This window comes from Haemorhous mexicanus, chromosome 1 (assembly GCF_027477595.1).
Source record: "Haemorhous mexicanus isolate bHaeMex1 chromosome 1, bHaeMex1.pri, whole genome shotgun sequence".
In the NCBI taxonomy this organism is placed as follows: domain Eukaryota; kingdom Metazoa; phylum Chordata; class Aves; order Passeriformes; family Fringillidae; genus Haemorhous; species Haemorhous mexicanus.
In genome coordinates, this window is record NC_082341.1 from 56,023,296 (window position 1) to 56,050,963 (window position 27,668).

Genomic DNA, 27,668 nt, shown 5'->3' on the forward strand with positions numbered 1-27,668 from the left:
CCCAGCTGGGTTGAATGTGTTTATTCAACTTCTTTTAGTGATGCCACCACTTCACTAATTGCCAAGAAGAAAATGACCTCCCTGGCGTGGCCAGGGGCCAGTGCCGTGGCATTGTGGCGGGGGCTCCCGGTGCCCGTGTGTTTGCTCGCACACTGCGAGCATTCAGGCTCCGGGCACCGCATTTCTCTCTCGAGTAAACTCCTCTGAAGTAAACACGCTCGCGGCAGGGATGGATTTGGCCTTGAGTGGCAAGGGACAGAGCCAAGCCAGCACTGTGCCAGCAAAGATAATGGAGCCAGGGTGAGTGTATTCTCTTGTGTCAATTTTTTTCCCAAGCTGTGGATAAACAGGAAGTCTCTCCAAGTTGTTTTTCTTCTTTCCTGTAACCCCCCCACCCCAACTTGCCCTTTTAATGAGTCAGTTTTGAGATCTGAATGCATGACCCAGCAGAATAAGAAACACTTCCATAGTTTGTGCAAGAGGGGGACTGAAGAACTGAGCTAATGCTCCTGCCCACAGCAGGTTAGCAGGAGTCAAGCTGAGCTGTCAGTGGGGGCGTAGCACTTTTTGCTTCAGGCTGTGGCAGGATAGGACTTGAACAAGCATCTGAGTATTGGCTTCTGCTCTTGATTCTCTTGGAGCTGGAATGGGAGGGAGGAATGGTCTTGACAGCAATTAAAAAAAAAAATAGCAAAAGGCTTTTCTTTTTCAATGGGCACACAGGAATATGAATAATTGGGGGAGCTGTATGGGACTTCTAATCCCAAAGGCTTCACACCCCAATACCTGTCATACGACACTGACACTGAAGTGCTACGCTCAATGAGAGCTGAATAATAAACCGAGGCCCAAACCAAAATGTAACCAGAAACGTGACCTGCGCAAGACTGTTTGAGCCCTGTTGTGGAAACCACCTCTAGCATCCCTCAGGTATGTGTTAGTCAGGTATTGCTCAGCTGACAACCACAGTTCAGCAAAGGTGGAGAGACGAGTGTCAGAATTTCTTCCCATGCTGGCCAGGTCAGGGTGACATGGGCAGCCTCCCTCTGCTCACCACTCTTCTGACATGTCCTCATGCTGACACTTGCATGCTCTAAAATGAGGGAAACTCAGACTCCTCAGGGAAGTGGTCACAGCCTGTCGGACTTCAAGAAGAGTATGGACAATGCTCTTGGGCACCTGGTGTGATTTTTGGGGTGTTCTGTGCAGGGACATGAATTGGACTCCATGATCATTGTGGGTCTCTTTTAACTCAGCATTTTCTATGACTACAAAACTGTGAATGCAGCTCAGGTATAAATTTCATCTCCTGCCCTGCTGGTGTTAGCACTCAGTTGTAATGCGTGCTATTCCTAGACTGAATAGCTTTCCTTATTAACTAGTTTCCTTGATTTTTAAGAATCCTTAGTATTTAAGTTTACTATTTAAATAATTTCAGGTTTGTGGCTGGTTAGTAGTAATAGCAACCCAGAGAGACATGTGGATGTAATGCCTATTTTATACCCCAAAATGCCTAAACTGTGCCATTAGTATTGTCAGCTATCATCTCTCTCACTCCTGATCTGTTTCTCTGATGAGTTTTTTTCTTTTCATTTCCCCTGGGGAACTTGAATAGCATGAGAAGTTACAGCAGAGGAAATGTGCAAGTGTGGTTTTACAGAGAAACAGTGGTAGTCATTTCACAAGGACAGTGAGAACTTCCTGCTTGCCTGCTTGTGTTTGCAACTTTCCTTAAATCCCCGCAAAATCTGATTAATAACCAAGTTTCTTATAAGATTCATCTGGCCAGGAGGAGGCTCTGACATCAACACCACATAACAGGGATGGGGGGAAAAAACCCCGTGGTAAATCTGGAGGGAGGATCAGATATAACAGTTTGTGACCTGAGGCATTTGGTTTTGCCCCTTTCAAAGTTGTGGCCAGGCAAAATTTGCTTTCTGTGATTAAATTCAGGGTAATTGAATGCAAATGTCTGGGGGTGGGGGGGTGCTGCTGGAAGTTTGCTGAGTAAGGGTGGGAAGACAGGGAGCTCTTGCACCAGCGAGGTTTTGACTGAGGCTCGGGGGACCTGCCTGGTAAACAGCGGAAATTAGAGGCTCTGCAACTCGCTGTCAGTGGGTTTGAGGGTTGTTAGGTCTCACGGTCTGCTCACACCCAGACAAGGGAGATACATGGAAAGTAAGAAAAGCTTATTGCTGATCAGTCACATGCTCACACACACTCTCATCACCACCTCCGCTCCAGTGCTGCAGTGTAGAGATGGTGCCATCTGGCAAAGGAGCTTGGCAGCTGAGCAGTGGTGATCCCATTAAGCACTGCTGCCCCATGCAGCACGCCGGGCTGCTCCTAAGGTGCTGCCCCTGCCCACAGCCATCTTCTGTTGCTGCTCCTGCTGAGGCAGAGATATGGAGAGCTGAAGTGCACCCAAGTTGTGCACCACGGTCTTCATTGCTCATTTTCAGTCATAGTTGGAAGCCCATGGGCTGGACTTGTCTAGCTCTTGATGCTCTGGTCCCACTTGTTTCTCAGCTGTTTTCCCAAGCCAGTCCTATGACAGCACACTGTGGGAAAAGGTTCAGAGCTATACATTTTAACAAGCCTCTCAAGACTGCAAACCCTCTCACCAATCCCATAATTCCTTGCCAGCCTCCAAAACCAAGGACAAAATTGACTTTGGAGCCCAGAGCATCCGCCACAGAGGGTCTGCTTCTTCCTTTCCCTGCCATCCTGGTCCCTTGTGGAATGGATGCTTGAATATTGCAGCCTTGAGCATCCTTTGGCACACGGCTGCCAATGCCTTCTGAATGGTGACAGCTTGCCAAAGACTAAAATGTATTAAGGATCTGTTGTCTGCAAGGACTTGTCAGTTAGATTTCTGTCCTGTGGCCAACTGTGTCTGCTGCTCTGTTGGCTGCTCTGCTGAAGTGCCATGGGAGTGGCTCACTAAGAAAGGGAAGCAGAGTCATGCCCAAGGTGTTCCTCCTTTGTGAACATGACATACAGCTTGCGAACTGTAGAAGCTCTCCCAGGGAAGGACAAAACCCCCTCCACTTCATTTGCCACAAAGGGAACAACTGTAAGTATTTGACAGAATTTTACAGATACAACATGCAATTGCCTCCTAAGGAGGAAGTCCATGCTGCTATCTGTGGTGATCTCCCCTGAGAACCTGTTACATCCCTAAAAGAGTATGCAAGTCAACTGGTGGAAAAAGAGACTTTTCCACAGCCAATAATGAAAAAAGCACAATTTCCAAGCTATGCTGTTCTGCAAAGACATCTTTTCCTCCATGTTATTTGCAGTGGTAAGAAAGATTAAGTGGAGATTAGCATGCACAAAAACATTGAGCCCACAGTTACCAAGAAGAGACCTTAAATCATTGTAAGCAGCGTTCCCAAAACATAACTGTTAAAGAGCAGAGCACCCTACTAACAGTAATGTTCACTTCGTGCCTTGAAAACAGCAGGATATGGAGAAGGCTTGACTTTGAAGCTAAGTGGGACACAGGCTGTTAACAAGATTTAACAAACTTCCAGGGTCACATGTGAAATTGTGGGTTACTGCAACAATAAAAGCTGTTTTAAATTAGACTTTGTTTTTTTCCACAGAGGATCTTCTAAAAATAGGCTGGCTTAAGACAGTCTCCCTTATTTTGGCAAATTTGGGTTTTCTGTTTAGTGTCTGAAATTTGTGCAGCAGAAGTTGGTGTTGGCCACCTCCACCAAAGGCAGGTATTGGAGAAGAAGGCATTTTCACCAACCATAAACATTAATTTTATTTTCCCTGGAACTGAGCAAGGGAGCTGGGGCTGTAGGTTCTATGGGGAAGTAATTTTCTCCTCCTTCTCCTTGTCTTTGTCTTCCTCCTGGTGCTACAAAACTCCACCAGCATCTCCAGCCTCTGGGTGGTACTACAGACCAAACAGCAAACAATAATACTGCTCTGAAACAAGAGAGAAGCAACTTGATCAATGCAAACGCAGTGTGATCACTGCTGCCTGTCTCAGTCTGGGCCACTGCCTACCCACCTGGCCAGGACAATATAGTGCCAGGCCACCAACACAAGCAACTGGGACCCTTTAAACCACCTTGAACAACTGCAGTCTTGAGGTGTTGGACTGACACACTAAATAGGTGCAGCAAAAGACTACTATTAAATTAAATAAAAATTTATCAAGAGACCTGAACATGAGCATCTAACTTCAAGGCTGGAATTGCTGTTGACCCTTCCACCGTGGAACCCTCCCTGGGCTGGTGGGTTTTTAATTGGCCTTGGGCACAGCTTTTCAGCAAACCACCCAGGAAGTCACAGGTGATGAAGGGAATGTCTGGCAAACCACACACAAGCACACACTTGTATTTCACATTCTTGCTTTCTTGCCCATCCATTGATCTTCTAATGTCCATAAGGCAGGCATCTGGGTGTAAGCCAACTTCTATACTAATAAGATGCTAGGACAACATTTTAGACACATCTTTTTGACACTCACTGTCTACAACATCCCTTCATCATCAGTACTCTCACCAAAAACAGGACAGTACAGCAAAAGTGTTCTGACAGGATCTCAGCATATTATTTTCCCCTTTTTTTTCTGGAAATAGCCTCAACATATTATTGATTTCATTTATGAGAGGTAACAGCAGAAATTTTTGACTCTGCCGGCATGTTCAGAAGCATCAAAGACTTTGCATGTACAGTGTGCCTTCAACAAGACCTCAGAAACTTGCAGTAAAGTTTGCTTAATTCACAGTCAAACCAAAAGTAGGATTAATACCTTTTCTTTTCTTTTTCCCCTTGGTTGTTCTTCAGATGCACTGAAAACACATATTCTGACATTTAAGCAGGTACGACATCTTTTTAGAGAGCTTTGAAATAGTCTCTTCCAGGATTTCCTTGTGAATCAGTTCCTAGATTTGTGCAGCTGGTCCTGGTAAGAATGCTTTTAAGGGGCCCACTCTACATATGAGAAAGACTACTGGCAAGAAAGCCAAGAAAGTCTGTTATTTTCTGCCTTTGCTACTAACCAATTAAAAAGGCAAGAAAAAGTACTTAATAAAGTGATTAAAGACTCTAAACAGCCACCTCACTCTTGTATCACTGCAGCACATGCTACAAAGCAGTTGGTCTTCTCAGCCAGCACAAAACCTGCATGATGCTTTCAGATATCTTAGTTTCATTTCATTTCTCTCCTCTCTTGGGCACTCTTATTTTCATGTTTCTATTCTATTTACAGAATAGAATTTCTCTCCTGCTGTCACAGACAACTTCCCTTTCTGCTCTTAAGCTGCACTGTCTCATCCGGTGGGCTCACCTGCACTGCATTTCTCTTCCTCCTACCTGCCCACCTTCATCTCTCTATGTGCCCTCCCTGAAGAATATTGCATCACCACCCTGGTGCTGAGCAGACAGAAGCAGTGGGGCCACCATTCCTATTGTCCAAGGAGTCCTATTGTCTCCTTCTGTTCCTGTTTATCCCTCTGTGAATACAGCCTAAGTGTGGGTAACAAAGGCAAGTGCCAAAATCCTTCATTGGTTTTCTCTAAGTTGGAAAGATGCTACAGCCTAGTTTGTTCAGTCTTTTTGAAGGTCAGGCGTATGTGCCAGCAGTTCAACACCCTGCTCCAGATCACTCTCCAACACAACTAGAGCTGCCCTGACTTTGTACTGAAATATAAGGGATATATCACAGAAAAAAGGCACAACCAGGGTGTATTATTAGAGAACCACGATAATTATACCTACAGTGTGACCCATTTTTGCTGCTATTGGAGGACACCATTATAGGTTAATGCCTAATAATCTGTCATTAACATCCCTAATTGTATGTTTCTGTAATTGGACACCATGGAAGGGGGAAGAAGGTGTCAATGTTCATCTTTTGCATTTTAGAGGTGAATTGCAAAGGATTTAAGAGTAAGAATTCATAAGTAGGGTAAATGAACAGTTGCATCCAGGGTGCAAGAAGAAAAGATCAGTGGTGTTTACGAGTTTAACAGTGAGTGGTTTACCTGAGAAAGCTGTGGGACAGCTTCTTGGCTTCCTTACTGCTGGGAGTGAGGTCATGAGTGCTGCAATCCAAGGTTCAAAAGAATTGCTTTATGCTGTCCCTGCACCTCTGCACAGCCTGCAACACAGGCCAGCTTCCAAATGGGCACGTTAAAACAAAAGAATCACATAAAGAAACAGCAAAGAGTCCTTTGACTGTCTCGTGCTGTCATGATGAGAGGGAATAACACTCTGTGTTTAGCAGAAAGGGACTGTCAAGCCAGTGAGGTTTTCAGTTTGATGTGTGTTTCCCATATATAATTGCCTAGAATAAGTTCACTGAACCTGCAAGGTAAGGGAGCAGGGAAGAGTACAAAATCAAAGAGTTTGCAATTCTTTCTATGCTGTAGTAATTACTTATCTTTCTTAGCAGTTTGTGGGCATTTATCTATATCCAATATACTCATTATGTTGAAGACATTGACATCTCATATCCAATCTAGCTTTAAGTCAACTTCCTAAATCCTGAGATATGAAAGAAACAAAAAACCACCAGGAATCTGTCATAACTTTCTTGGCTAACAGGTTACATTTTACCTTGTAAAAGGAAAAAAAAATGGCCTCAGAACTTCACACAAGTACTGCAGATGTCATTGGGCTAGGACTCTATGTGGCTATGTTGAAAACCTGGAAATTTACCAACTCCAATCGTGATAAGGCTTACACTTATCTGTAGTCTTTCTGACTTCAATTATATCATCCACATGCCCGCATTAAATAGGCATGCAGTAGACAGTGACCTAAAGGTACTGAATGCCAGGGGAGGCAGTCACAGGGGAAAAATGTTTAAAGCAGGATCATAGTGTACATCATATGCTTGCTCCCTTGTTTGCCTGCGGAAATGAGGAGGAAAAAGATGTGTTGTGGTCTGCTCTGCTGTGATCAGCAAGAGCCTGATTTACAAAGCTTTTAAAAATATTGGTGGAGGTGAGAAAGTCTGCAGTCCTATGGCCAAACACCTTGCTGATCTAATGCTTTTTATTATATAGTATTACAGCAGTACATACTTGTGGCACTTAAAAACATCCTGCTCCTATTCTTACTTCCTACTGAAAACCAAAACTAAAAAAAAATATGCTACCCTAATTCCTCTCAGATGGAGCAAGTTTATTTCAAGTGCCCTTTTTTATACCCTCACAGCACAGCCCCTCCTTCAGAAAAGGACTCTACCCTTCTGAAAGTCAAGTCCCTTTTAAATGTGTCAGATCAACACTTACAGCCCAAGGCTTTAAAGAAAATTAATTACTTTCGAACATCTTGGACACTTGGATCAGTTCCAGAAGTTGGTCCTTGCCCATATGAGCAGAACTGGTTCAGTATCAGCTAAATCTGTTAACACAAATTAGGATCTGGGGAAAATCTAACCTCAAAGACTCGTGACTTTTTAATAGGCATTGGGGACCAAAATCAGCACAAGACCAACTGGGATTCTGACCTAGAAACATTCTATTATCAGAAAGACAAAAAAGGGAAAAAATAATTATGATGGGAACCATTAAAATAAAAGAAAGAGAAGAAGTTCCCATAGTACTTGAGGGTTTCTGTTCAGACAGATCCAGCTTGTTAACTTGTGCACAGAGCTGTGCAAGATGGAGAGTGCAAAAGGGCAAAGGAAGTGATGGAACCTGCCACACTGCACATGGAGCATCTGGAGTCAGACCTTTAACTTCATCTGGGGAGTAGCTACTGATTTATTCATCCACCCTTGGAAAAATGAAAAGTTGTACTGGATGCTGTACACGATAGTTGGACATGAATCAAATTCCCTTCCAAATATGAGTCAGGACAAGAGGAATTTCAGAGAACAGCTGACTGCAATTCATATTTTTGTTCTCAGAATATGTGTGGGAAAGATTTTAAGGAATAAATATTTCTCTGTTTAATACTTTGAATGTGATTCACTAAATCTTCAGTCATTCAATAGCTCCTGTTAGGGAAGGCACAGATTTTTTTTTTTCATTTTGCAGAGCTGTGGCAGAAAAGCACTGAATATCTTCAAAGAAAGCCAGTATCAGGTCGGGCACTTGATTCCCAGAGACCTGGGCTGTTCCCTGTTCCCTGCCCATTCCCCCTCTAAGGCTAAAACATGCCAGACTAGACAGATTTGGAAGAACTCCAGGGCTGTTTCCTACAGCAAATCTACATTTAGAGATATGGGGACAAGCTTTCCTTTATGGAGCTACAGCACAGGGCTTTGTGCAGCAAGGAAGCATGATTGTCCAAGAGCTGGACAAAAGCACAGGCCACACCTTTATGTACTGTTGATGGGTGAGATTTTTCAAAATGTTGTGTGCTTTATGTGTGCTCAATACATGATACCTTTACAGGATCATTGCCTTCAAAAAGATCTCTGAAAATTCAGCATCTGCTTTATAGAATTTTCAAGACACATCCTCACTAGTAGCTTTCAAACAACATGCACTATTTCCTCAGAAAATGGTAACCTTCAAATACCTGTTGTGGGGTTTGCTGATTAAACACTAGATTACCAAGGGCTCAATACAATGAAATTTGACACATGTGGCATATATGAGACACATAGGTGGACTGTGATCTATTTCTGTTTGTTTATGTTTTATTTTCCCATCACATACTACTCCACTCTGTGGTGGTGGGAATAGGAAGAATGCTGGATACCACTTTTGTACAACATTACTCCTAGGGACCTCTGCTTGCACAGAAAAATCCCCTGCTTAATGTTACCTCCAATCTATCCATGACTTTTGCAGTTCGTATGGTACCAGCACAAACAAAGCAGAAGACAGAGCTCCCAGGTTTCACAAGCAGCTCAGGGACTGACTCACTGTATCACTGTGGCTAAAACTATAAAATTTGGGTGTCTCAATTCACACATGCAGAAATAAGTGACTAAACACTTCCTGGTTCCCACTTTGCTGGGAAATATCTATATTTAATGGCTGCAAAGTGCTCTGACAGCCTAAGATGTAATTTTACTTAGGCGTGCAATTGCCCATGTGCAGTACACATGTTAAGAGCACAACAGTGTGTTCCACAAAAAAAAATTAAAATATTTTTCAGTCTGGCACAGGGCATGTTGTAGGACCAGCAGAATAATTATAGCAGCTGCAGTTGGCACTTATTAGAAAATTAAAGAAGCTGTTAACAGGTCATTATTAATCTGTGACTACCTGCCTCAATAGTATTCAGTCAACAGGCATGAAGGTGAGGGGGTGGAGGAAGCAGTCACACCTTCCTCTAAGCCACTGTAGAAGACCAATACCCTCATTCATCATCACTTTGTAATCTGTTTGTTTACTTCCCTCCTGGTGTCTCTTCCCACTGGCTCTTCTCTCACTCCTGACTCTCACACCAAAGGACTGCAAGGCTCTTGGCCAGGGAAGCCACCTGCAACAGCCAGTCCCAGGGGAAAGCCAGCCTCTCTAGTATCTCAGCCTGGTAGCTGTCTCCCTGCTGTTCAGAGCTGCCTGTAAACACCTCTCCTGAGTGTACTGTCCTACTTTTAAAGACTATTTTGTATGTAAGGTATCCCTGTCCATCTACAGCACATTAGGATTTGCTCTCTTGTATCTTGGTTCTTGCCTCCCTTGTGTAGGCAGATGGCTGGAAGAGGAGGGAAAAGCAACTTGTCCCCTTCTTCTTTAGACAAATACACACTCTCCAGAGCAGACAGATGCCATAAAGTCAGATTCAGGGCATTAATTCATCTTTTGGGTTCAGCTGTAGAGTATAAAACATTTGCTGGCTCTGGTCTAATGCTTTCTGACATTGTCAGACCCCCTTCAGTGAACCACTGCCTTGTAACCAACTTGACAGCAAGTATTGTTCTACATTTATTAATACTGTACGTGTTATCTTCAAACTGACAGGTTCCAAGGCCAGGCATCAGCTGTGCTCAGCTCTGACTTAGGAAAAAAAAATTCAGACAATAGCACAGACCTCCTGCTGCTAATAAGTAAATAAATAAATAAAAACATGCCTTCACCATGCTGCTGCCACATGGTTTTATCCTTTCAATCTCAATTTTGCAGTAATTTTTTCCTTTCCTTAAGTCTTACTTAAAATATGAAGTACCTGCTTCCCTGCACCCTCCTCTTCTTGGTTTCTTTAGGAAAAGGCTTTTGTTTTTTTTCCTCCCTCAGTCTTCTTTTAATTTGGATGCAAACCTATATTGCAGAAACTTGAATCTACATAAAAGTTAATTAACTTCTGGAACTGTTTCTCCTCTCTTCTCTTCTTCCCCTTTCTGTTTTTGTTGGGTTGTTGGTTTTTTTTTTTTTTTTTTTTTGGTGTGCTTTTTTTTTTTAAACGAAAGCCACTATAATTTTCTATTATTTTTAAAATGTTCAGCTTAATGGTATATGTTTACTTAGTCAATAAGCTGATGATGCCCATAACAGGACCAGAAGTGTTTGGTTAGCAGCAGGGAGAAAAAAAAAATCAATAACTCCAAGCATTTGGCAGCTTTGTGGGCAGGAAATAATTTGTATTCTCTGGTTTAAATCAATGACCTTCTTTTCTTTGCTGTTCCAACAGGAAATTATAAACTCTGTGAATACTATTTGCATAGTGCCTTCTGCAATACACTTGTGTATGCCTGGGAAAAACAGTATGCTAACCCTAGCAGTGCTCCTCTGAGCTCCCTGATAGAGACCCAGGTACTTTAGCACAGAGCTTTTCAACAGGCACTTGTATTCATTAGAAGCAGAAACAGTCTAGAGAAAGATGTAAAAAGAGCTCCTCCTCCACTTCCAACAGCACCACCCTGTTTGATAACAGCGTTGTCTACTGTTAGTAGTATGGAAAAATACATTCTTTGGCATTTTTGGCAATTTTAACTTGGCAACATGTTGTATTTTCAAACAGAAACTCGCTACTTCCACAATAAAGCTGCATTGGCACCTCTGTATCTTGCTTGTCAGGGTTACCTTAATGTGCCAGGTATGATTTGAAAGTGCTGTATTTTTGCTTGAATTCACCATTACAAAGTTCATGGTTTTAAAAGTTTCAGCCTCCCCGGTGCTGTCCTTTTGCACTGTTCAGTAAAGAAGAAATAGCTCCCTTGTCTTGCCATGCTCGTGGGAAGCTGTACCAGGAAGGTGATGATCCAAGAAAAGGATCCAGTGTTTAACCTGGCACTGAACTTGCCTTCCAACTTTTTCAATTGCCCTACCCTGCATTAAGTCCAGTTCAGATTCAGATATTGTCCAGTTCAGTTCAGATATTTTTTTAACATGTAGGAGAGCTGGCATTTAAGAAAAGCTAGTCACAGGAGATGGAGGAGGTGTGTGACCCTTTTTACTGTATGAACAGTGTGAACACAGTGCAGCCCCAAAGTCTGGGATTCTTGTCTAGGGCCAGAGCTAAGTGTTGCAGCACCAGCAACTGGCACTATGTAGCTCCTGGACTTAAGCACCCCTTGATGTGCTTAGCTTCATGCTCTGCAGGAGAATGATACGGCAAATCAGTCTGGAAAACATGATTATAGTCCCAGAAACTACCAAGGTCTCAGTAGTCTGCACTGAAATCAAATGTCATAAAATTCAGGCATCCAGATTTGTCTGCTTTGCTTTTGTACATGACAAGTCCTTTCACAGTAGTTGTCAGCATTCCACCTGTGCTCCCAAAGCCCCTGGCACAAAGCTGTAGTCATCAGGTGATACTTGCTGTATATTTATTAGTTACATCACAGTTCTCTCTCTGAAACAAAAAGGATGGGAATGTTTCTCAGAGTGACTGAAATGGAAGTAATATGCAATTCTTGCTCTCCTGCTTTGTTTCTATGAATTTGCCAGATGTAAAGCTGCCTATCCTGACCTTACAAGCATTCCACTCCTTCCCACTGCAAACTCTACATGCTTATTGGGGTTTCTTCCAGATCTCCTGGCTGCTGGACCACTCTTTGCATTTCTGAAATTTCCTGCTCCTGATTGAAGGGTGCCAACCAAGAAAATGAGCTGCCTCCCTTTCTCCCTGACCAAAGCAGCATCACATGTCACAGCAGGGCTGAGGTCAGAAGGGATCTCTGGAGGCCACTTTGTCCAGTATCCCTGCTCAAACACGGTTGCCTACAGACGGTTGTCTAGGATGATGTCCAGACAGCTTTTGAGTATCTCCAAAGATGGAGACTCCACAACCTCTCTGGGCAACCTGTGCCAGCTCCTTGTCAACCTCCTAGTGAAAAACCATTCCCTCATGTCATGTTCAGACTGCATCTCCTGTGTTTCAGCTTGTGCCCATCACCTCTGGTCCCATCCTTGGGCATTGCTGGACAGAACCTGGCTCCATCTTCCTCATGTACTGACATACACTGATCAGATCACGCTTGCACCTCCTCTACTCTGAATAATTCCAGAAAGCAGAGGGGAAAATCACAGGATAAATTGGGTAGGTATTGCTCAATTTACTTTCCTCTATTAAGATGGTCATAAGCAAATGTTCCTTTTTCTTCCTGCTGCCTTCCCACTTTCCTTTTTTAACTCATGCATACATCTTTTAAATGTCACGCTGTCACCTTTTTCCATTGAATACCATGTCCCTGGAATCTTTTTATATCACAACAAGAAATGTTTAATCTGTAAAGGCATGCAAATAGAGTAGTTCATGTGAGAAATATGAACTGGTTTGGTTAGTTTTAAGCTTTGGACTGATTTATGACTGATTTATGCTTCCATGTGAATAAAACATAATCAGAAACTGTGGAGTGATACTACTGTATATACAAAAACTGCTCCTGTTACTCATGGGAACATATAGGCCATAATCTCATTTTCAGAGGTTATGAAAGGTGTGCTAAGTGACTAATTCATTTCACTAATATTATCTGACAAGCCACTTTCATAATGGGAAAAATTACCTATCTAGATAATTTGGTTTTTAACAACTTATCACAGTTGTTATTCTCCTAAGGGTGCATATTTTCCACTATGCAAAAAACTGGCATGGAATAAAAATGTCGATAGACTAAAAACCTGCATTTAGCTTTAAAACAGAAGTTTGTGGGCTGTTGTTTTTTTATGTGGAAACTATGGTCTTTGATATTTTTGCTCAGAAGATAGCCACGTGTTTCATGTGGCTTCTGTTTACAAAAAGGAAAATGTATTTTCTGGGGAAAATAAACTAGATTACACCGCAGGAAAAGGAGATTTGATGTTTCAATATTCAAGAGTGCTCAGATGGAAATTCAGCTCCATAACCCTTTACTGAATTTAGGACATGGATTTTTCAGTTGTCTCTCTTCTTAAATATACTGTTGTATTCATACTGAATTGAATGGGATTTGCTGTAGAAGTAAAAAGCAAGATTTTCTCTCTTTTGAGTTTAAAACCAGGTAATGACTTTGCTCACTTCAGTAGAATAATTCTTTATTTATAACACTATAAGCAGGGGCAAAGTCAGATTAGGAATGTATCTCGAAGTGACAGTGTTCAGATGTATATTTAATCTTTGTTAAATGAAGCATTTGGAATAAAATGCACCATTCACTGCTCTTACTATTCTCCTGGTAAATGCATTGTGAAACTGTTTGTGGTAGCTGTCTCTAATCTTTTTTAATTTAGTAATGAGGACCCACAGTATCCAAAATGTTACTCTCATCATGTGATGCCTCTTCAGTGTAAACCCAGTCCCATCTCCAAAATGACAGAATTGGCTGACAGACCTACAGTTTACCAGTTTGGCTCCTCTGCCAGAATGTGGCACAGATGAGGGGCAATACTTCCTTTGCTGTCCTGGATATCTGGATCCATTAGACACACCCTCAAGTGTCTTACTTGTTCTTTTCCATTTATGTTGGCCATTCCTTTCTAACAGGCCATTCTCCTCCACCCAAGTCAAGCAGCTAGGGGAGCAAATGGTTGAAAAGGCTTGGAAGCTCCTATAAGCATGGGATTTTCCCCTGGGCATGTTTTGTCTGAGTTGCTTTATGATGCAGAGGTCTTACTGGAAGAAAGAACTGGCCCTACAAGGTCTGGATACTTTGCTGAGAGATGAATACTGGTTAGCATACATAATTTCCAGTACTTCTGGGGAAAGTAAGAAGAAATTGGCCAGTCATTTTGAGCTTATGCAACAAGCCTCACTCCTCTGACTGTGGTTTTTTTCTAGAATCTGCTTGTTAACTATGATGCAGTATGTGACATTTGTGTTTTAGGGGACTAAGAGTCTAAGCCAGTTTTTGGAGAAAGCAACAACCTTCTCATTAAATGTTAATGGCAATGTTTTGATTAGTCCCAGGGTTCTAGGAGGGAGTTAAGTCCTTCCTTCAATAACCAGCAGTTACAGATGCAGCAAGTGTTAATAACTTCATAGGAAGCAAACTAGGCAGGCATACATTCCATCACCCAGAAAATGGATCTCATGTAGCTTTTTGAGGGACTACTCACACTTTAAACCAAAAAAGTGTTTGATTTTTATTACAGTGATTTGGGCTGTTTGCAGCACCCAAAGCTGGAGTCCCATGAAGTTGTTTCCCATTTCTCTCAGATCTGATGTTTAATGTGCTCCCCTTCCACACAATTTAAAGTTTAAAATGTCATCTGGTTTAGGAGTGGAGAGGTGAAGAAATTCAAACAGGAGCAGCAACTGTTCTCACACTTTTAGCAACTGTGCTTAAATGTCAAAAGAATAAACATAAGAAATCATGAAAGATTTAAATAGCTTAATATCTGACATGAGCTTGTGATGCCCCAAATGGACTTTTATAGGGAAACAAGAGTAGTATGTGGGTTTTGTGGGAATGGAAAAGGGCTTCATATGCAAGTGTGGTATGAGAGTTTTATCACATGTTGGCCTAAAGGCTAAATGAAGCCTGGATTTCGTCTCTGTGCCAAATGCACAGAGCAGCCAGCTCTTTGCTCCTCCTACCCCATCGCTGCTGCCATCAAGTCTTAGCTGGGGAAAACTTTCTGTTAAATTGAACCCAGCAAACGACAAGGAAAACCCAAATTGAGGCTTTTGAATAGTTTATCCTTAGTGATACAGTAACCTTAGGAGATACTTTAGGGATACTGTCTCCCAATTGAAGGTATGGGTTTGGGTTTTTTTTTTTTTAAAGGTTACTTTTGAAAGGTCTCTCTTTAGCTATATAGTAACCTTTCTGGAGACTGTGTCTTTAGGAATAGAGATTGTTACTTTGATCGGTAACAATGATGATCCTTGGATTATTTTACCTCAGCAAAAAAAAAAAAAAAAAAAAAGGTAGACTGAATAAAACCACTTATTATCTTAAGTAACCAGTCAGCTTAGATGTCTGCTGCACTTTGCACTTTAGGAAATAAACTGGAGCTGCACAAAGAAATCTAGAACCTTTGTCATGGCCAAGAAGCATGTCTGTTTTTTGCAGTGGGCAGGGCTTTTCCAGTGGATCTACTGCAGTTTGCCAGCCTCAGCACTACTGTAACTCAGGAAGCTCTTGACATGCAGCCCAACTTCAGCACAGAGCTAGGGGGTACCAACAAGACATCATTTTCCTGTAGTTTTAGCACAACAGGGAGAGACCTGGCAATATTAGTGACCTCTGCACATCATTGTGCTCTAGTGATTTTTTTCCCTGGCTTCATTTCAACAGTTGGCATGATAGACTAATAACCATATTTTAAACTCAGTCATGCTTGATACAGTCTTGACTTACCTTATTTGGATTGAAGGTCAGTATCTATGGCTTGATTTTCAGGCAGCTGAGGAAGCAGGGAGTGCTACTTGTCCTGTAAAGCACTCAGTGTTAACAACAGGCCTTTTGGTGCCACTCCTCTAAAACTGTACTTCAAGATTGCTATCACTCAGCCTCAAACTGGCTAGAAAGCCCTCCTGACAGCTCTTATCCAGACTCCACCTAAAACAAAAGAGAAAATGCAGGAGTGGGTATGTATCAGAAACACGGAAAGAATATTCAAACATTCCTAAGGATTCAACAGGTCACTCAACCTCCCACTCCAAGACATCTAGCACTGTCAGTCCTACTGCCTAATTTTCCTTATAACCAGTTTATAGTAAAGACAGAAGCTGGTACATGATTTTTAGACATGGCAGCAGTGCCATCAAAAACATTAAGGATCTCCTGCAGCCTTCTCCAAACATTCATAAAAACATTATGAAAATAACCACACACTCTTTTGCATGAAACCATGCCTGCTGGCTTCCTGAATGGTGCTAACAGTATTTGTAAAAGGCAGGTAACAGACCGTGTATGTCAGCCCTATAACTAAATATAATTTTCATAACAGACATTCTTCCTATACAGTTCTTCCTCTGTTCGTAATGATGAATAAATCCACAACAGTCCATGAGCTGGGATTTCTTGTTTGGCAGTTTATCCAACTTTTATGAACTAACCTACCTGAAAGTGGCACTCCTAATGACACTTTGTGTGTATCAGTCTTTGCACAGGCAATATTTTGCTCTATAATTACCAAGAGGAACAAAATAGAGGAACCGGTGATTTTTAAGGTTTCAGTCTGCAACCAAGACCTTAAAATTTGTAAGCTGTGTAAGAAGTGGAATAAGAACACCTGATATACTCCAGATCTGGGCCTTTTGGAGCCTCCATGGCTGACACAGAGCATAGTTCCCTGCAGCCTTTCCCCTGCAGAGAAGATCTGGATGTTCTCCTGTATCCAGCCACACGCTGCCACAAAATTCTAATACTTTCATTATCTCAAAGACCCTGTGTGTCTCTGTCAGGTCTGTTGTAACAGAGAGGGAGGTTCCCAAATTTTATGTATACAGATGTGGATACGTGCAGAACACGTGTTGAGAACAGTCATTTATGCAGGAAACCAGGCTGAAATATGAGCTAGTCAGTCAATAAAAAGTTGGGCAATTCTCAAGACAGCAGCTAAAAGATTGATAAACATTGGCAAAAGTCTATGAATGGGACTGAGCACTTGCTACAGAACTGTGTACCGTGGCATCCCAACAGCAGCCTCTTGAGTACTGCCAGCCTGCATGGGTTAATCTAAGAGTATCACCAAGAACAGCCTCAACAGAAATGAGGCTTTCATTCAGGGGTCACTCAGCCTTAATTAAAAGGACACTTTTCAATTAAACTTCAATGACATCTTCTGAATAGAAGTTTTACACCTACTATATTTCTTTTGGACAAAACAGTCTGCTCAGCTGTATTCCCAGCTGTACACTCTTGTTTCTCCCAGCTTGCTGGCATCCACAGCTATTTAGAAAGCAACTTTCTTATGTCAACTGCTAGGATTTTCTACAGTACATATTACATCACCTTTCCTGAGAAACTTGTTTGAGCAGATCCCCTTTCTTATTTTCTTGTTTCAAAATGTCCTTCACATTCCTCTTTCAATATTTGTTGTTCTCTCTGTGGAAGCTCAGTTGCTGGCATTTTAAGGAAAGGTTACATAGCAAAAAGGTCACTAATAGAGTTTTTTTCTCCCTGCCTCATACTCCTGGAGATAAGCTCTCTGTGTGTGGCCCCATTAGAGAAAGGTTTAGAGAAAGTTTTCCCTTAAGAAAACCAATAGCATTCACTGCCAGTTTCAGAACAAGAAAATAAATTTCAAGCATAAATTACCTTGGCCATTTTAATTCTAAAGGTGTAGAAATAAGGACCAGCAAATAATAGCAAAGCAAGAAACAAGACCAAATTATGCTGTGGGGCAAGTAAAAAAGCAAGATCCCAAAATTTCATCCTCATCCCTGATACTTGGGTGACTGTGCCTCTGATCAATTTGTTCTTCTGCCTCTGCTTCTTGTTGAGTCTTGATCCTTATGAAACAGCCTTAGAAATCAACAGTCACAGTTCTTTCAAAATTCCCCCTACATAAAGATGGACCAATTGAAGTTTGGTCTGCAGACAGCTGAAGGTGTTGGGAGCCTTCAGTTCAGGTCCAAAGCCTTCAAAGTATGCAAGGTAAGAATGAAGTGTGTTAAATATGGGGACAGGATTTGGAATAAGCTGGGAATGAAGCACAGGAAAAAAGAAAAGATAGACATTTCTAACCTTAGGTGTATAAATTTGGGTGGCTTCATGCACATGCTCACTAGTGGGAATACATGCACACACATGTGTGAGCTGGCATAGGAGCTGGCTGCTTGCTGTTTAATGATGCAGGCCCTTGCACAGTCCCTCCTTGCAGCATGGGGTGTGTGCAGGGGACACATACAGCCTGGTGCAGAGCTTCAGCTCAGAAACATGCTAAGGATGCTTATTTTGGCTACTGCTAAGTGTCTGAACATGAAGTTGGGAGGTCTCTTTTATCTAAATGCAGCTCTTTCTTCTAAAAACAGTGGCTCCCACAAGATCTCCTTGAATAGTTTGAGTTTTTCTATATAAACAATAGAGAAGGAAATCTAATTTCTAGCCTAGGAAAGGAAACACAGCTAAGTGAGTGAGTACTGTTAGCAAGGGGAAGCATATTATCTCTGCCTGTTTGAGAACACACTGAGTTGAACAAAATCTTTTCATCAGCTGCAGTAGTCTTTATTACACCCCATTTGAATGATCTGTTTAGGATTAAACATTTCTTGAAAGACACACTGCTTTTAATACCAAAGCATTTTCCATTCCATTTGCTTCACTTTAGCAAAATGCTGAATGATCTAAATGATCTGTGTCATGTTTAACAAGAAGTGTAACTGAAGCAGCCTGCATCCTGCAGAATTGCTTTGTGGACTTGTGTTTTTTAAGAGATCTCTGAAAAATGAACATTTAAAAAACACTAGCAAGCTATTTTGAACAACCAGGCATTAATTTAGTACAAATAAGACCTCATCTATACTGGAAAACCTTTAAAGAGGTCATAAAAACAGACAAAACAATTCAAAACCACCATGCTTCAACAGCAAAATAATATAAAATTTAGCTTAATCCTTTTGGGATCAGGAGTCTGGACAGATAACTAAAGCAATGGATAATAAAATAGCCAAGCTCTGGTATCCAGTTAACGTACTGGCATACTGATGATGGTATATAAACAATGCTAAAAGATCAGGAAAATTATTAAAGCAGAAGACAATACTTCATTTACCCTTCTACTGGAATTCCTGCTTAGGAAGTCACTAATACACATTCATTATGAATACTAGAAGTGAGTACAGGCAGGAACTTGCCTGTTACGCAAATGAGTATGACTAGCGCTGGATGAGTCTTTTACTAATCTTTTTTAGAGCCTGAACTTCATTTCCAGAAAGGCAAGATTATTTGTGATGTTCCATTTTTCCACTTAAATGAAGAATCAAACACATGGAGTTTTTCCAAGAGGTCTTTGGGTTTTAGTTTCTTCTGAGCAAAAAGAATATTAGAGTAACAAAGCCCAAAGAACCTGCTTCAAACTTGGTTAGCCAACCTCCCAGCTACATGTTGGTATGGGAATTTTATTCTCTTTTCTGGAAGAAAGAAAAGAAGTGGGAAAAAAACAAAACAAAACAAGGAAAACTAGCCCAAAACAGTATTCTGTTCTTGTTCCAGTTGATCTGTTCAGAATTTTGTCATTGGCCTTTGCTAGATGAGGAAAGACTTTTGTGTATGTAAAACAGCACCCCTCCCATGGTACAGCAGGACCCCCATACTCCTTTTTACAAAAATCACTCATGAGACTACAAGTGCTTTCCCACTTTTCCTGCCTTAGGAGTCTCAGGTGAAGAGACAGCTGTATCATGCCAACCTATTGGGAAACATTAGACATGAGGTGTGTCTTCCAAAAGGTCTGAATCAGGATCGCAGTGCCCAAATCAGATGCCTAAAGAAGGGAGGCAGTCTCAATCCAGACTACCCTTTCCCTTTCCTGAAATGCTGAAGTTGCTGATTTTCCCAACTTGCCTTTTCAGTTCCTAAGGATTTCTGTTTGAAAGAGGTGATACAGCAACTCAGTTACCAAAAATGCTGCAATGAGAGATTCAGCTAATGGTACTGAGGAGCACTTCTGTCACATACAGAAGCCCTGTGTAGGATGGGCTGCTGTCACAGGTAAATCCAGCGGGCTTACTAACAGACTGGAAGCTATGGCTTCTATCAAGAAAAGACAGACTTATGACAAACCAAGGGATGTGACATAGGAAGGGAACTTCTCCTTCCATTTTTTTTGCCTTCTTCTCCTCCTATTTTGTTCCTTGTCTTCCCATTCTATTGCAAAAATCCAAAATAGTCATGTTATAGCTACAGACAATGCCAAAGACTTGTCTCCTCTCTCTCTCTGTGTATGAGTTAATCATTCCCAGCAAGCTTTCTGGAATGATGAGTCAGTAATACAAAGAAATGACAGATTAGATGTGATATTTATTTTGCTCTGCTTTTTTTTAAGCACAGCTGTCCCCCCCACCTGAAAGAATGAAGGAAAAGGTAATCAAATGCACTGTAGCTGGGAGCTCTAAGGATAACACCTTCAAACTCTGCAGCTTGCCGTAAAAGGCTTGCAGTTTTTATATTCTTTTTGCTGTATGTTTACTCAGCAACACTGTTTTAGAAGTTGCAACATTCATCTTTAAACATTAATTACCAAGGCATGATTGCTTCAAAAATCCACTGCCTGAGGCCAGGGCCTAGGAAGTGGAAAATGTAATTTCAGAAAGCGATGAGAACAAATGCTGAGCCTTTTAATTGCAGGTTGGTACAAATGACTAACAGTAAAGCAAAGCTCATTTTGGACAAATTTGTTGTTCTGCACGTCAAATTCAAAACTTAGCACTGAGTTGCCTGGGGTTTGTTCTTTCCCCCTATTCTCTTTGTAAAAGTCGAGAAACAGACAAATTTTTGAGGTAGAGGAAGTACTTTTCTAAAAATTCAGTAAAAATTATTTACAAGAGAGAAAGAGAGGAAGAAAGCGAGGAAGAAAGCAAGGAAGAAAGAGAAGCATGAAGAGAAAGTAAATGATGCATGCAGTGTCAGGCAATAGTTGCAACAATCATTGGACAATTGCTGTGCTCTTTTGGACCTTCATTTCAGGGTGAAGGCTGCAGTGATTCTCAGCATCTATCCCCATCTCCCTCACTTCTGCTGAAATTTACCTGGAATCACCAACAGTCTAATAATGGATCGGGCCTGCTTCATCATGTGTGGCAACGCAAGATTAAATGCTGTTGTGACTCAACATTGCCACATCAGATGTCCCAGCCTGATGCCAACAGAACCACTGCAATAGCAATGGCATCTTCATCTCCACCCTTCTGGCCTTGTTGCTGGCAGAATGGGGACAGCCCTGTGTGAGCACCCTTGCAGGGCATCAGAGGCACTTTTCACACAAAGACAGAGAACTTGTTCATTCTAGCCCCACACTGCCACACCTGGGAAAACACATCTGGTGGGAGATGTGACTCAAAGCCTGATGGGTCTGAGGCTGGTTTCCTGCATGACCATAGGACAGACCATACAAGCAGGCTCTGTGATGGTCCTAAAGTTGCACACCAAAGTCTGGAGCCCAAAGAGACTAAAAGTTATGATAATCATCCTTTCAAATGCTCATGTTCCCTGGAAAACTCCAGTTCTGCTTCTGGGTGTTCTCAGAAGCACTTCTGGCCTTGTTGCATTGCACAGCTTGTGCCTGCCTGCCTCCCTGGGATTGAGAGATGTCATGCCACTTCCCTACCACAAGGGCCTGAATCACCAGGTACACCAAAAATCTGCCTAACCCCTCATATTTCATTCAGAGAAGCGGAGAGGTGGTGTTCATGATGATGGTCAGTGCAGCCCACCTCCTCTCCCAGTTGCCCTTAACAGTTTTGTACTGGAAGATTTTCCCCTGTGACCTGGGAGATCTGCTTTCAACACACTCTGAGTACATTCTCTTGCTCATTCAGTATGCACCCCTCTGTCAAATGGGGAACAAAAGACCTGCTTCACCTCATGGCTATTCTCACCAGGACTGCACTGCAGACCCTTATCCACAGGCTGTTTCTGCAGGATGGCTCATGACCACACTCTTAAGAGTTTGGTCCTTACTGAGTGAACTGGCTGCAGCCACGCTTCACAGTACTCAGCTCACATCTCTTCTCATGACCCTGTAGTTAGCAGTTAGTATTTTCTGTTCATGGGCTTGGTGGGTTTTTTCAGTTTAAAGCGTGAAGAGTACAAACAAGTGTATGCTGCAGGCAATCAGAGCAGTGCTGTGTCAAAAAACTATAATGCCAGAAAAAAAACCGTTGTGTGCTCCAGAAAAGGATGGAGGAGGGCACAAATTACACTATTGCCTGACCCTGGATAATGATGAAGCACTGTCCTTACTGAAGGAAACACATTTGGTGTCTTCCACATCTATCCCATCTGTTTGAAATAAACTTTGGAGTGCTCTACACAGCTGACAACACTCATATTTCCCATTGGGGATCCCAATGGATTTGTTCCAGAAGGGTGCTCTGACACTGACGGGGGTCGGGCATACTGACCACGGGTAGTATGAATGACCAGGAAACCCACTGCTGGAGAAGAACAGCAGTACACCAAGTTCAGCCACTGCATTTTTAAGCCATAGCTGTTCTACTTTGACAGGGTCCAGGCAGTTCAGGAAAGGTGTCTCACTCTCCCAGACAGAGCACCAAGCAGAACATCAAACCCAAGTGAAACACAGTGATGTAGAGCAGCCCTCAGCTGGTGTGTAAATTGGTCAGTAAGGAAAGATGACACACATTTTCCACCGCTCTCTCACACTTTTAGATAATCAAGGTGAGTACTGCATTTATAGGGTGATATCTCAAAGTATGGAGAACACCAGGCTTGCAGTGTCTCCCATCCTCCCCTCCTTTCCCAGAAATCCAGAGGCCAGTTTCACTCTGTTTTATCACAGGTATGACTCGGAGACTGAGATGAGTCTCCTGTGGCTGTGCCCTTCTGAATGTCACTGCTGCTCTATGGGAACCCAGCTGCCACTATGTTTTCCTGACCGCCTCTAAAATGATTGTCAAGGACAGAAAATATTAATTAAACTTTAATTAATAAATTGAATACTGTGGGGTTAATTATAGCTATTTACAGGGAGTGTATGGGATTTGGAGGGCCTACCTTCTGGTGTTTTTGCACAAAGTGTTGCCTCTTCCTTTAAGCTCTAATTAGCTAGCTTTTTTCTTTTTAATAGCCAGCTTTTAAATGACTGCTCAGTAGCTCCCATTTTGTTCCTCATCAGCAGTCCTCCAGCACAGCTGCTACAGAAGGGAAACAGCCCTGCAGTTTGCCTTGAAGGGAGCAGGTGATAAAGAATCTATCAGAAGTGGTGTAAACCAACAAAATAAATTAAAAAAAAAAACCAAAAAAAAACCAAAAAAACATACAGTCCCAACACCTAAACTACGTTAAACAAGGAAACTATATAAGAAACAAAGAACATGGGAAGAAATAAGAAGGAACTGCAACATCTGAAGCTGTTGCAAGGTCAGAAATGTTCTCTCTGTATGCAGCCCTCTTGTCCAGCTGCATATTCTGCCTTCCTGCATATGCAGAATGCCAAAAGCCATCAATAGCAGATAAGCACCTGGGAAAAAGCGAGCTGTTCCAGCACAATGTCAACTGTGAAACTTGAAATAATTTCTCCTCTGCTCCTTATTTTCAAGCTACACATTTCCTCCCTAGTGGTAAAACCTTTTTAAAATTTAAATGGACCCTATTACCTGTACTTCTAGCTACTCAGTTTATACCTCTTAAGAAAAAGGGTCTTTTCAGGACACTGTTAAAGTGAAGGCACACAGTAACACACTGTGTCCAGATATGAAGAGTTTATTCCAGACAGCTTTTCAATCTCATGCCACTAGATGAAAACTAATAATGCCTAAGAACCAGCACAGAAGACAGCTTTGGAACTTTGGAGATACTTTGGGTGTTGTTTTCTTGGGTTTTTTTTTGCAAAAATGACCAGCATGTTCAGTAGGCAGACTACTGCTATCCCTCAAGTATCTGCTCCTGCCTGCTTAATGTTCACAACTGGACTGCTGCCACAGAGGGAGCAGAGGGCAGTGGCTGGAAGATGAGGGCTGGCACAGGCACTGCAACCAGTAGCTGGCTTGGTGCCTGCCTTCTCCCTACCACAGCAGTTGGATCCAAGTGGTAGGCACAGGAGACTGGTTTGGGCTCCTGCTGAGGTGAGACAGGGTGAAGGGAAGATGGAAGAAAATATGCTCGTTTTTTTTTTTATTTTATAACCAAAAGCAATAATGCTAGTAAGGGAAAATGGGAATTGACTTGCCAACATGGAGAGCAGGATATGTCCAAAATTTCACATGGAACCCTGTGGTTTCTGAGGCTGGAACACCATTGCCTAAATTAAGAAAGCTATCTTTCATCTCAAGAAAGGAAACATAATAGCCAGAATCACTCTTGCAGAAAAGCCTAACTCGTCCGACTCCTCAAGCATGCTCGAAAATGTTATCTACTCTCCTTTGTAGCAGAACAGCTTCACTGCCCAGGGATGCTGAGCTGAGAGCCCTCCAGCACCAAGGTGTCTCCTCACCTCATGCTTTGGCTGAAAGTGTCAGATCACAGTGCAAAACCCCTGCTCCAGGTCTACCTTTCACATTCACAGAGATGTCCCCAAAACAGAGAAAATAAAGTATCGTCTCTTCTTCTAGTATTTAGAGTTGTGACACCTGAGAAATGCTAGCCGGTATGTGTAATAACACATCTGTTGCAAGACATAGTTTTACTGTTGAAGTGGAGAAAAGCCTATCTGGAGACAGCATGCAGGGCTGCCTTTTTTTTAAAACTAATTTTGTAATGAGGAGGTAAAGATCCAGCAGCTTAGAGCTTCTGCTCCTGCCAGCACTTAGGTGCTTATTCAGAGTCCAAGATCCCAGTCACACCGATGACTGGTCAGCCCCCAAGCCTGTCACCAGTGGGCTCAGAGGCCTGCAGCCAGGCAATGAGAGTACCGGCTTAGTTACAAACTTAGAGGGCTGAGAGCCTTCAAGGAGGCTGAGAGCCCGGATTAGCGAGGGTGTTTCCAAGCGGGGCGGCGGTGTCCGCCCGGCTGCGCCGAACGAGCAAGAGCCGCCGGCAGGCTCGGGCTGCCGGTGCCACCTTCTGGACACACGGGCAAGCGCTATTCACCTTCCCCTTCGGATGGAAGAACACTACGGAAAGTGGCTTCATTTCACTCCCTAGTCCTGCTTTTGTGGGCTCCTCCCCGCCTCCCTTTGAACCCCTCAGTCATGTAGCACATAACTGAGGAGGAGCAGTCCCAACAGGGTAGGAGCAGCAGAATCCAAGCCGGCTGCACGGTACATCCCGCCTCGAGTGGAAAAGTATGTACCACAAGCTCACAGGAATGTTCCCAGCCTTCAGCATTTTGTTTTCTTCAAGCACTTCTGTAAAACAGCCAAGCCTGGCAGAAGTAGACACAAGACTCATTTAAGAAACACCTGTGCATTTTAGGGATGAAAAGCAGGGGTAAGTAAGGGCAGCCAGGTTAATGCCAGAAGTGCCGTCTCAGGGGCTCAGAGTATTTATATGAGCAAGGACCAGTCTGGGAGAGAGGCCTGACTTGTCTTGGTGGCTGATTAGCTTTAGTGGCCATGTACAAATGCAGATATGAAATCTTGCCATTTATGCCAACAGCAGTTGCGTTGTCACAGAGAATTGTGCCCTTTAACATCCAAAACACAAACTGTTGTATGTGGTTACACTACAGGCATTTCTGAGAGCAAGGCCAAGGTTAGAGAGGCCACCTCATTCTGAAACAATCCAAAATTATATCTCACATGTACAGCAGCTGCAGTTCTATTTCTTATAGCTGTGGAGTGGGATTTGACTGCTGTCTTCCAAGAGGCAAATGGGATACACAGACCCAACACAGTCCTCAAAACCGGCTTGCAGCATAAGCTTGGGAACTACTTTTAGTGCAGAAAAGATGTCTCCAATGAATGGTTTAAAGAACTCAATTAGGAGTGGTAGGCCAGAAAAAAAGCTGTGAGGTTGGAAAAAAATGCCTGAACCAGTAGAAAGCAAAGAGGAGCCAAAGGAAGAGCCATGGGGACGGTCAGGAAGCAGGGAGCAATAAAAAGCTGCAGGCTGCAGAGTGCAGTCTGCAGGGCACCACACTGAAGACCTGTTATTTTGCCCCAAACTAAGATGGAACTTAAGAAATACGGACTTTGAACCTGTCAAATGCTTGCAGCAGCTGCAAGCATGCAGCATGTAAAACAAAGGGCCTCAATTTAGTGTCAGCTTTTTTAGGGATTACCATAACATGAGACAGCAGCAATAGAGGCCATGGGCCTTATGAAATGTACATGTAATAAAATGTGGTCTAAAATGTGAACTTGAATGATCTAAGTATGATATAAATGCTGCTGCACTTCTATATTGCAAATAACACCTGTTTCCATTTCAGAGCACAGGGAGCAGAAGTAAAATATGGAGTCAGGCTGAAGGACCAATAAAGCAAATGTGCAGCAATGGTAAGGTAATATATTTATTTCAGAATGAACTATTTTTTTAATTGCATTTATTCTTAAATATGCACATAGCAATATGATAAATACTACCTCTGTGGCAATTAAAGCTACACTGCAGCTTTGATATTACCATGTTGCTGATATACAAACTACTTTCAAATGCTGACCCATCCAGGTTGCCAGTTTTCACAGCTGGACTCTACCTGAGTTTAGCTACTGCACAGCAGCTCCAAATACATGTACTGTTACCACTTGTTTGTGCAATGGCTTCATTCAATTTCTTTTAATGCAGATTTCTTAAATATAGCAATAAGCTATCTTCCACAACAGTGTAATCAGAGTAACTGATGATAACAGCAGTTTATTCATGTCAAGGCATCTAATTCCTACTGCTGTTAAGTCTCAGTTTCCATAGCCCTCCAGGACATGGAAGGATAAGGACAAATCCTGCCTGAAGTAAGTTTCAGCACAGTCTGGGATTCTGAACCCTGAAGAAAGAGATTTATAGATGTACTTCTCTCTAGGACTGCTATATACTCTTGTATGATTTATAACAAAAGGCATCACTGAAGTACTTCTGCTCTCACTGAGCATCATTTCTATTTATAAATTTTGTAATTTCTGGTCTGTATTGATTTTAAAAGCATCTTTAGCATGCAAGCAGCTCTTTAATGCATTTTGACCCCAAAGCAGGGAATTTGCACAAGTATTCCCACTAGAATGTTTGTCCTTTCGTGTCCATGCATTAGGGCTCTGTTTAAAATCTGTCCATGTCCCTAATCTCCCTGGGGAGCTTTCCCTGAATATTCAATGCTAGTCCACAATCTGTAACAAAAGAGCAAAAGAGGAAGGAAAAAGAAAAAAAAAAAAAAGAGAGACAGAGAATAGTGTTTATGCATAAAATTCAAGAGCCTTTTCACATAAAAAAACGTATGCACACACAAAAGCACCTCCACTACAGAGCCTGGCATTTCCACAGCAAAGATCTGACAGTGTGTGCAGTTCTTCAAGTTAACTAATTTACCATAAGGGCATCAGACATCTGAGCTCCAGATGCACTCATTCAGGCAGCCAAGGTCTTAAATAAAATGGAAAAGAATACTCTTACCCTAACACAGATTTTATAGAGATAGCTTAGCAGATGGGTTTTGTTGTCTCAGCTTCTACCTGTGTAACAAAATAAATGCATAAAGCTGCTTAGTGGCTTCTTCAATTCAAGACCTTTGCATTTGCTCCCATATGCTCCCATGAAGATATAGCTAATTTAAACAATAAGCACAATCCTACTCCTCGGGGAAACTGATGGCAAA

The 27,668-nt window shown here is 42.3% G+C and overlaps 1 protein-coding gene and 1 long non-coding RNA gene across 9 annotated transcripts in view; one reads left to right on the forward strand and one right to left on the reverse strand.

Moving 5' to 3' along the window:
- LOC132329157 (cytochrome c oxidase assembly factor 1 homolog) overlaps nt 1-27,668 on the reverse strand; it is a 51,957-nt gene that overhangs the window by 8,106 nt on the left and 16,183 nt on the right. For 6 of the 8 annotated variants that reach the window (XM_059849942.1, XM_059849925.1, XM_059849951.1 and 3 more), the window contains 2 exons: nt 15,656-15,856; nt 2,234-2,561 (listed from right to left, as the gene is read on the reverse strand). In XM_059849942.1, the coding sequence (XP_059705925.1) occupies nt 2,234-2,269 (36 nt within the window). In that variant the 5' untranslated portion in view covers nt 2,270-2,561; nt 15,656-15,856. Of the gene's footprint in view, nt 1-2,233; nt 2,562-15,655; nt 15,857-22,978; nt 22,998-27,668 lie in introns of those variants that run through there. The other 2 variants (XM_059849979.1, XM_059849987.1) reach the window with 2 other exon arrangements.
- Nucleotides 56-26,363, forward strand: LOC132329197 (uncharacterized). The gene is made up of 3 exons (XR_009486984.1): nt 56-300; nt 12,254-12,411; nt 26,295-26,363. It is a non-coding gene; the product is annotated as an uncharacterized LOC132329197 (long non-coding RNA).